Source organism: Polypterus senegalus, chromosome 1 (assembly GCF_016835505.1).
Source record: "Polypterus senegalus isolate Bchr_013 chromosome 1, ASM1683550v1, whole genome shotgun sequence".
Taxonomy (NCBI): Eukaryota; Metazoa; Chordata; class Cladistia; order Polypteriformes; family Polypteridae; genus Polypterus; species Polypterus senegalus.
In genome coordinates, this window is record NC_053154.1 from 172,975,971 (window position 1) to 172,987,451 (window position 11,481).

The following is an 11,481-nucleotide window of genomic DNA, read 5'->3' on the forward strand; positions in this document are numbered from 1 at the left end:
CATTCGCTAGCTAAGAGGAGGTAACAAACACCCCGAGGCTGACATGTGAATGAGAAGGGCGGGCCCTCCTCCCCTGTGCCTGCTGCGTGTCTCTCAGATTTGTGCAAATAAATCAGTACCGCAAGTGAACTATTGATACATAGCGCAATGAGAGAAGTTGAAAAATCAACCGGAATGTTCAAGCAAATTATAGAAAAAAATTTATCTAAATTCATTAAGTAGTTCTCTCGTGAAAAGCGGACAGACTTACATACAGATGTTGGATTTTATTTTATATATATATATATATATATATATATATATATATATATATATATATATAACAGAGAGAGATAATAATTATTTTACATTACTCTGCAAGCTCTTACTGTACATTCAAATTCAGATTATTTTATTTTTGTAAGACATCAAGCAGGTACATATGAAACATGAACCTCTTTTAATGTTTGTTTCAATTAAATGATTTCATGTGTAGTTTTTGTACTGTATTGTTTCAATTCCCATTTTCACATCCCAAAAATAGTATCTTAATGTGACTTGGCTGATAATTGGTAAAATACAACTATGAGGCAATAAAATGTGTCTCTCATTGTGACTTTCGAGCTGTGGGAACCAACCAGTTGGGACTGGATCTTTAGTGTCTCTTAGTCTCACATAAACAACACTGCTGGCTAGTGCTGGGTGGTATACCAGTTCATCGTTCATCAAAAAATCGTTTTTTACTTTTGTTATGATATGGATTTTTCTTATACCGCAACACCGGTTTAAAGAGCCTAAACAATGTTCGGAACGTGGCGCAGCGGGAATCTGTTTAAGGGGGGACCTTTTTCACTGCTGCACTGCTAAACACACATGCAATTGAGTACATGCGTTAGTGGAGTTATTGAGCGGTGAAAATGGACAGAGAACATTCCGAAACTGAAGCTGTAGCAGACGATAAAGTTGAACATGATGACACAGAAGAACTGTTGCTGAAAAAGGGAGCCGTGTCTGTTGTCTGGAGATATTTTGGTTTTCAAAGGTCGGATGTGGATCATTATTTTCAAATGTGTGAATGCTACTGAATAATACTGCAAGCCAAGTTGTCCTTTTTTTATTTTTTTTTTCTCAATGCTCTGTAAGGTACCTGGGTATTGTGTAATAGTGAAACGATGCTGGTCCCCTACAGACTCCCTCTTCCCACATGGGAGTCTGTTGAACCAACACCGTTGATAGTTATGACCTAGATGAGCTGACAAATCTCTTTGAAGCCAGGGGATGGTGGAAAGTGCTCAAGTGGTTTTGTTAAAAACAGTCAAAAGTTAAACCAAAACTGTCCATTGTTCAGCGTTCCAAAAATTACAGTACCCAAAACAATAGCAAATCCATATAACCAGTGAAACATGGGGTTAAAATGCAGCCTCTCTCCTCACTCGATCACAGCCCACCACCTTCTGTCTCCCCGGCTCACTCATCACTGGTGTTGCCAGCGGACCCTCTGCAGCATAAACTCCTTTCTGCCGACCCCTGTCTTGGCTGCCACCAAACTGCGCAGCCAGACCATCCGAGGTCGGCACACTTACTGTTTTCCTTCGCGCTCACACAGTCGCTCCTCGGATCCATTTGGAGGTCTTGCATTTCGCTCGCCCCACTCTACATGCTTAGTCAGTGGGGTGAACCAGCCCCTAGAGCACCTCAGCCTGCATTCCCTCACAGAGCCCCAGCTCGTGCTGCCTTCTCCTTCCTCGTGTCTGGATTGTCTCCCATGCCTGTCTTTTCCCTTCTTTAACCTTCCTCTGTTCTGTTTTCTTTTTTCCTTCCCCCATCCTGCCGGCCCATAAATATACGTCTCCGTGGGCACAGCGCCTTAATCACACGCCGCAGGTGCAGCTCACCCTAAACACCTTATCAACTCCCCGTGGTCGTGCAATCGAACCCACTGAAACGGACACAGCGAATTGGATTTAAAAGCTGGCCATATTTTTTTCTGAAGCAGCGGACCCGCTATACCACAAATAGCATTATAAATGCAAGTTGCAGTTTTATTATTTATGTATATAGCTTAGCTTAAAAAAAGGTCCATATTAATGCAATTTGCCTTAATAATGGTTCGTTGGTAAAGATGTCATCACCAAGTTACACTTGTTTTATTTTATTTTTATTTGGTGAATACTGTGTAATGCACCTGGGCTTGAAGTAATAGTATTATTACTGGAAGTTGCACTATTATTTATTTTATTGTTATTATTTATTAGTTTCAATATTATGCAGTTCAATGATGGTAAAGGTGTTTAAAAAGTCACTTTAACGTGTCAGTGGACAGAGGAAAGAGAAAGTGTAGTTGGTTTTCAAAAAATATTCACTATTTATTCCTTTTCTAAGACATGTTCAGTGCAATACAACTTTTGACAAGCACCTCTGGATATTTTACTTGGTCTAAATGCCTCTTTGGATTGTTGAAAATTTGTTGCCAAAATTTTATCTTAAGTTGTTTGCAAAATTTGTTCAATAAAAAGGTTCTATGTTTTGACTGCAACTGTCATGCAGTGTGATTCCTTCTCTTCATTAATGCCACCCCCTTGAAAACTATCACCTTATGGGGCCATGCAAACCTGTATTAATATTTGTGTGCACATTAAAAAAAATTTTTTTGTACAATTCTCATGACAGTGGAATAGGTTATTCTTAGCCAGTCTACTGCAGTAATTGCAGTGGAAAATGTGGTTAACATCCACTCATGCATGGGAAAAAAATGCAGTTGAATACCGTGAAACCGGTATAATCTTGAAAAATACTGTGAAATAGAATTTTGGTCATATCGCACTACTGCTGGCTTTATTAGTCTTCAATCTTTAATTTCAAAGGTCAGAATCATTACAATTATGGACACTTTAAAAGTAAATAATATGTTTAATAGCAAGATTTATTTATATCATATGGTTTTGGTATTTGTACTATTTTTAATGCCCATACTTCTATTTAATGACATTGTTATTATCATCAGAAACATATATAAAAAAAAATATATACACTCACATATATTCTATATCAATTTTTATAATATTTGAGAAACTTTTTGTTATGATTTTATCATGGAGGAAAAAGTTTTTTGTTGATTATCTCCATTTATTTTTTTTTTTACATACCCTTATTATTTAAAATGTTGCTTGTTAAAGATTACATGAATCAAAATGACAGTGACTGCTTTGTATTCCTTGCTCTGCGCTCCAATAAACACACGTTATCGGCAATACACTAATAACCCATCTGTGTTCCACTCACTTAGAATCTGGAACCAATGTAGAAAGCATTTTAAGACAGAGAAGCTTCTATCTGTGGCACCCCTGCAAGAGAACCACCTCTTTCAACCTTCGTAAACATATGCAGTTTTTAATATCTGGGAAAAAATTTCAATTAACTTGCTTAGAGATCTTTATATAGACAACGTCTTTGCATCCTATGAACAGTTACATTCCACATTTAACATTCCAGCTACACATTTCTTTCACTATCTTCAAATCAGAAACTTTGTTAAACAGAACCTTCCAGATTTTCCTCATCTTGCACCCTCATCCACGCTGGAAAAAATATTGCTCAATCTCAAGGAATTAGACTCCATCTCTACAATATATAAAATCATTTTACAATCCCTTCCTTTCAAAGATCCAAGAGGACACTGGGAAAAATATCTCTCAATTAATATATCAGAAAAGGAGTGGGAAGTAGCAATGCAGAGAATTCACTCGAGCTCCATATGCGCAAAGCATACAATTATACAACTCAAAATTATATATCGAGCTCATCTGTCTCGACTAAAACTCTCCAAAATGTTTCCAGGGCATCCATCCAGCCTGTGAACGTTGCAACCAAGCCCCAGTCTCACTAGGTCACATGTTCTGGGCCTGCACCAAATTAACATTATTCTGGACACAAATTTTTAATTACCTCTCAGACAGCCTTGGACTCACAATCCCTCCTAACCCATTAACAGCTGTGTTTGGGGTTCTTCCAGAGGGGCTTAAAGTGGAGAAGGACAAACAAATTGTGATTGCATTCACTACACTCTTGGCACGCAGACTTATTCTGATAAACTGGAAGAACCCAAACTCTCCTCTTTAAGTCAGTGGGAAACCGATGTGTTATATTATTTGAAATTGGAAAAAATCAAATACTCAGTTAGAGGATCCGTACAGACTTTTTTCAAAACATGGCAGGATCTAATCAGTAACATTTTAAAATAAGTTTATAAAGCACAGAGAATTTATTAATTTAGATATGTTTACAAGCCTTAAATTTTACGCCGTTTTGCTTGCTCTCTCTCAGGGTGGGGATCGATCTGTTCTTAACATAATTCTTTTTTTTGTAAAAACTTGATTGCTATGTATGGATTGTAATAAAATTAATAAAAATAATAAATAAAAAATAAAAAAACAAAATGACAGTGAAGTCGCTGTTCCTTTTCTTTCTTGTTTAATTTTCAAATCTACTTGATGGAGTGATATAGACATTAAGGCCTGTCCACATTATTTAAGTATACAAGAAAAAGTGTATGGATTTGGATTAAACTTTTTCACTAGACCTCTGCTCTTTATGGAAGTTAGCCTATATATTTTTTTTTTAATTTGTCAAGTCAAATTTTGTTATGAGTAGAGTATAGCTTACATTGTAAATTTTCTTGTTGTTACAGTTTTCTGGAGGAAGTAATGTCTACTAGTGCCATTGGTCGCTCAGGAGACAGAACTTTGGGAGCAGGACGACCAACAAGTAGACGCTGAAGCAGAAATCAAAGTCTCTTCCGGGTTTCCTCTCAACTCTCATTCCATTGAACATTCCTTGATGCTTCCTGCTTCAAGAAGGACTTATGTGGCATAGAAACATGTTTATTTATATAATGTATGCTTATGAATAAAAGTAAACAGGTGAAATTAAGTATAGATGATCCAAAGTTTTAAACATTAACTTTAACTGTACTCTGCCTGCTGTCTGTACTGAATAAGATTAATTGTCTTTTCAATGCAGTCTTGGTTTCACTGTCTTTATAATAACTCTGTATATGTATTTTCCCACACTGAACATTATACAGAGTGGGCTCTGAAATCTGAAATTCTCAATATGTTGGATGCTGTAGTTAAAAATATTTATTTTGCCTCTGATTATCACTCTGTTAAAATCTTTCTAAATTAGAGTGTGCTAAGTTTTGGGTTTTTTTTTTTGTTATTTCATTAATGGATTTCAGATGCACACCTCCAACTCTTTGAATTGTGAAAACCACTAAAAATTAATTTGTTATTGTCTAAAAGCATAATCTGTTCTTGAAGAATATTTTCACTTTTATACTTTTCAATTTACATTATATTCAGTTTGTTTATAAGTGTAATTACTCTTCCAGGGCCTATCATTAGCACCTACTAAAATATTTATTTTGTTTCAGAGTTGTTTGTCCATTTGTTAGTATGTATGTATTTCTTTGTATCAAATTTGCTGTAGTTCTTAGAGCTATATTTAGGTAAAACATCTGTATGTTGTAACATTACAGTTTGTAACTAATTAAAAGGGGCATGCACGTATATGTAAAACTCCTTATTTAAAATTCTGCACCTTACTGTTTTGATACTTGGAAAAAATCATTTGAAGTCTTTAGGAGAGTTGGTTTTGTGAGGGAGACATACTTTCTTGTTCATCTTTCACATGGCAAATTTAAATTACTGTATTAATAGTGTGGGGTGGGGTGGTAATAAGACTTGTGGAATTAAGGATAAAAAGGAAAATGTCATAATTTTCATGATAGTGCATATAACAGTACATTATGGAATTTTTAAAGTTGTTTTATGTACTGCTCTGACACCTTAATTCTTTATGAACTTTATTTTCCATGCAGAGTTTATTGTATTTTTTAACTTTTTTCTGTCTTACTTTTTTCTGAAATGCCCTGTTTTAAAGCCCTGATTTTTTCTTTATGCTCATCTTTTAGATTAGAGAAATTATAAATTTCCCTGAATGCCCTGAAATTATGGAACTACGTATTTGTTGTTCATTTATTACTCTGTCAACATCCTGGTGCATCTGTGAATCTTAGAGTTCAACAAAAAGTGACATTTTAAAATAGATTCTATGAATTAACAATTCATATTTGAGATTGTTGTTACCTTTTATTCTTATTCGAGAAGCACTGAATAAATATGATTTCTTTACACATGTGCATTCTAGATACTTTCTTCTTTGCCTTCTTTCTTCATCACTTAATATGATTTCTTTTTTCCAAATTGAAGATCTTGTTTTAGGCCCCTTGTCATCAATATAGTAATTCTGTTGGGGTAAGGTACCATACGTCTTGCACTAATCAAGATCAGACTCGACATTAACTGTCTTTTAATCTTAAAAAGTTGCATTAATGGACAAACCCATGAACACATCAGAAATGTTAATGTGTTAACTATGTATTTCCCTTAGATGAAGGTAGAAAACTGGAATTGACATTCATGTCCATCCAGTATTTCTAATCCAGGGATATATTAGGTCATTTGGAGAATTTAAATTATTACAGCATTCTGTGATTTGGCCCAACAATTAACTTTTGTTCCAGCTAAGAGGTTTTTCTCATCTTGTACCTATTGCAGACAGAATAGGCACAGGCACTTTTGTAATCATGATTAGGATTAAGCAATTAAATACATAAATGTATGAATACAAAATAAAACTGTTAACTGTTAATAGAGTATCTAAATATATAGATGGCAGTGTATCATTCTACCAGTGTACAAGTAAGTAAGATGAAATTTCATGCCGTATTACTTTGGTATATAGCAAGGTTTAATTTGTCTTATACTGTAAATTGTATTGCTGCTTGGATGACGGCGGCATTGCCAAAGTATTAAATCATGACAGCTGTTGTCATACAAGACCCACTCATTGCACCAAAGGATGTAGCAGGTGTTGTCTGTGAAGCATATTGCATTAATCCCTTAGAGTTGTTGCTGTTTTTCAGATGGAAGATTTAAAGGTTTCATAGGAAGTTATTAAAGACTTGTTTGCTTGACTTCTGTTAAAGAACAAAGGCTTTCACAATGTTAAAATGTTAAGTACCAAAAATAAGTTATTTGTACTTAATGCAACAGTTTATTTTTTCTTGTTGAATTTAATTTAAAATGAATATTGTCATCTTAACCTTGAGCTTGAGTAACTGTGTGCTTACTGTTGTCCATGCTTTCAGTGCCTAGACTTCCCTTTTCACCTTTATACTCCCAATTGTGTTTGTTTAGATGTATATGTAAACAGTTTATAATTATCTGCAAATGGAAAATAAAACAAGAGATGTAATGCTTCCATTGAATTGTGAATAATTAGTTTTGCAGGAAAATGAAACAATCAGTAAATAAATAAATGACATCTGAGTACCTGATTTACTAAACTCTGTTTTAAACTAATAAAACTTTTTATGACAAACCAAGCTTACTGTGGCTGACAGTGGTATTGATGAGTTTCTCTTTATTTTATATAACATTCATCATGGTAAAGTGAGTTATGAAGCAATTCAGTTTAAACGAAATAAAATAGTTAAACATTGAATATAAAGCATTAAATGGCCAAGGTCCGACTTACTTGTCTGAACTTATCACGACTTACAAACCTGAGTGCACATTAAGATCTGAAGATGTCGGTCTGCTTATGATTCCAAGGATTAATAAAATAACAGTGGGAGGTCGAGCTTTTAGTTACAGGGCCCCTAAGCTGTGGAATGGTCTGCCTGCTATTATAAGAGATGCCCCTCAGTCTCAGCTTTTAAATCCTGGCTGAAGACTCACTACTTCAGTTTAGCATATCCTGACTAGAGCTGCTGATTAACTGTACAGACTGCATCCCTGTTGTTAGTCATTAGCACTAAAACATAAGTAGCACAATAGTTATAATTGAGTACTAACCCTCACCTATTCTGTTTCTGTTCTCGGTACTCAAATGTGGCAATTGTTGCCAAGGCCCACCTGCCAAGTTGTTTGCCTGCCTATGTTAAAGTCATCCCTGATGGAGGATCGCAGGAATCATGGGAAAGAGGGGACCTTTCATCGGATTGGCTGGCCCAGCACTGTTTTAGCTGTGGAATGGCCAAATGGGGGAGGCAGCTTGATGGATGAGGTCTGCAGGACTCTAAAAATATCTAAATCTTATTATGTGATATTATCTACTGTTAAATTCTGCTCCGTACTTCTAAAATTTTTATTTTTATGCTGTATTAATGATTTGTTCTGTTCTGTGTATTGTATTGTATTGACCCCGTTCTTTTGACACCCACTGCATGCCCAACCTACCTGGAAAGGGGTCTCTCTTTGAACTGCCTTTCCCAAGGTTTCTTCCATTTTTCCCTACAAGGTTTTTTTGGGAGTTTTTCCCTCTCTTCTCAGAGAGTCAAGGCTGGGCGGCTGTCAAGAGGCAGGGCCTGTTAAACCCCATTGTGGCATTTCCTGTGTGATTTTGGGCTATACAAAAATAAAGGTTTGTGGCAGCCACCTACTGTATATAATGTGGTATCCTGGCTGCAAATCATCTTTTTTAAGTGGTAGCACTGTTGTGCTCAAAACCGAGTCCAATACAGAACTGAGGGAAAAGGGAAAAAGGGCAGGCTTTTAAAGGGGAAGACAGGAAGTGAGGTCATAAGGATCGGGCACGTGTTCATCACTCATTGGATCAAGCCCGGACGTGAGATCACAGGGGCCCAAGCTGGTAAGGTCTACTTCCATTGGCTCGGTCCCGGAAGTGATGTCAAGAGAGCCAGGTGGAATCTTCCAGGAATGGTCTACAGGGAAGGGAGAAAAAGAGTCAGTGCACTCTGCCACATCCCGGCATGCCTCAGAACTGCCTTCACTCAAGCCCTTTAGCTGCCTCCCATGCGCACGTGTGTGACATAGAATAAATTGAGCAACCAGAGGTAGTCTTGAAAATACAATAAATTATTAAAATGTTTGAATTGGGTACATCATTACTGAAATAGAGGTGGGAAAGTATAGCTTTAAAGTGGGACTGTCAAAAAATAGTATTTTTGAAAGTACTTGAGAACCATGTTGGCCTTAGCTTCAGTGTCAGTCTGAATTCTTCAGCATTTAGAGCTGCAGAAAGAGACCTGTACAAGCAGTTTCAGACGCTAGAAGCTCCCATTAAAGCTTAATATGCTGAAAACAAATGGTGAATCTGCAAAGTGTTTAATAATAATGTCATTGTTTCATAAAAGTGTTTCTACATTAACTGTATGTTAAAACAGTCCTCTTAAACAACAGTTTTCCTCCTTTCATTCAGTGACCAATTAGACGCAACATAACGAGCAATATTATTTGCAAACCATGTAAATGAGAATGAGTGTCTGTCTCATTATATGGCCTTGATGAAAATTCTGAATGTTTAAGCAGAGTTTCGATCCCAGCAAATGTTAATGTTCAGTGTATTCAGAAAGTGAGTTATCACTGCAAAGGGCACTTTGGTCTTTGTTATATATCTGTTTTTTTACTTTTAAGTAAATTTGCAAAACGTTTTGCTTTGTCATTTTACCGTTTTGAATGTTTCCTGATTTTAGCATAAAGCTGAATGAAACATAACAAAATGTGAAAAAAGTGGAAGATTTCTGAATACACTGTATTTAAGTTAAGTATTTTTTAACCTAGTAAAGATCACATAAAACACCAAATTTATATTTTCTTTTTCTGTTCCTATTCTATTTTTAACAGTGCTTTAAGTATGTGATACACCATCGTAAGAGGTCTTGCAAGCAATGCAGTCAAATGGTGTGGTGTTATGCTACTGAACAAATTTCAACTAATGGTGAATTTCATTTTCTTGTCACTTGCTTATGTTCTGGCTAATATTACCTTTATATACTGTGTGCAAGGACTTCTTTTGCTGTTATATTTAAACATCTGGCAGCCTTGCAATTCTTAAACTTAATTCTACAAAGATACTTTCTCCTTTTTTCAGTTATGTTCAAATGCATTGTGTGTAGCAGTGCAAAGAGGTAGTGTAATAGAATGAAGTTGTCACTGAAGTTACAATAATGCTTTCCTGGAAATTGAAAAAAAAAAATTTTTACAGTAATATTTTTTATTAGAAAATAGAACTCTGGAATATAAGATCTAATTTACAAGTTTTAATAATGAACAACCTAAATGTTGCAGAAACATCTACTGGAAGCACACCTCTTGCATGTCTATATATGACAGTTTTATTTTAAACAGTTTATATTGTCTTTATTGTTGACTAATAAACTGGTCTCTCTAATTCTGTAGTTATGTGCCATGAAGAAATGCCTAGTAGATGTATGTCATAGAGTATAACCTAATATGTTGATCTTTACTTTAAGGTTATACAATGTGCAGTAAACATATTTCCTGGTTGGTTTGTTTCTTTTTGGTGCTATATTGATGCTGCGTTAGCTAAGTAGTTGACTTGATAAATCATAGTTGTTTGAAGTTGCTGTTATAAAATTTCTATTTTACAATGCATATTTTTATATTGTATGCCTATTGTGCAGGCAATTGTTCTAATTTCAAACATCTATTTGTTGCTCCTCCTTTGCCCACTTTTTAAATGATACAGTATGTATTTACTTAGTCTTAAATAAGGAAGTGGCTCTAATTATCAATTTCAGTTTTTAGGTATAAACTCACATCTCTCATAGTTGTACATTAATTGATTATGCAACTCTAGATTTTTTTTTCTTTTCTTGATGTTTTCCACACCTAACCTCTGAAACTTGAGAGGAATGTTAGATTTAATGCTGTGGTTAGACAAAGAATTCAAGGAACTATTCCTAGAAACAGAAGAGAAGAATTTGCAAAACACACATTTGAAAGATCAAAAAAGAGAGACACAACATATCTTGTATTGCCCAGTTTCTGCGGATTTAAAAATGTCAAGTTAAACATGTTGCATGAATGTATATATTTCTTGTTGCATTGAAACAGCCCTAGTAATTAACTATCTGTCTAGCTAGTCAGCATATTTCAAGTCTTATTTGTTTTAATTGAAATGTATGGGAATGTAGAAGAAAACTAAGCATGCCAATTTTCATTTAACAAAATATGCAGCACATAATGTTAACTTAATGATAATTCTTTAAAGTGTGAATTCCAACATCCAAGCTGTGTTTTTCAGTCCTTTGTAATTTAAACCACTAATCCTTGAAGGAATACTAAGGAAAAGGAATTTATTTTTTTAATATCCTAATCACCACACCTTAATTCAAAGCATACACAGTGCCAAAGATATATTATTTTAGTTACCATTTTTTAAACTCCCATCCTTTTAAAAACCCCTTTTTCAAGTTGTATAATAGCTTTTACTGAATCCACATGCCTTGCAAGTAACATATTGATCAAGATACTCACTTAAATAAATGCAGGGCTAGTCTGTTTCTTTTTGAATGACTTAATTTAATTTAGCCTTCTTGCCTCACAGCTCTAAAAGCCTTGGTTCAACCGCAGCCTGGTCTCTGTCTGTGTGGAGTGTGCATATTCCTACTAT

The 11,481-nt window shown here is 35.2% G+C and overlaps 1 protein-coding gene across 1 annotated transcript in view; it reads left to right on the plus strand.

The window, feature by feature from the left end:
- The window catches only part of vps45 (vacuolar protein sorting 45 homolog), a 264,689-nt gene extending 257,263 nt beyond the window's left edge, over nucleotides 1–7,426 (plus strand). The window contains exon 15 of the mRNA XM_039763131.1: nucleotides 4,667–7,426. Within this exon, the coding sequence (XP_039619065.1) occupies nucleotides 4,667–4,754 (88 nt within the window). The 3' untranslated portion in view covers nucleotides 4,755–7,426. The remainder of the gene's footprint in view (nucleotides 1–4,666) is intronic.
- The last annotated feature ends 4,055 nt before the right edge of the window (nucleotides 7,427–11,481 follow it).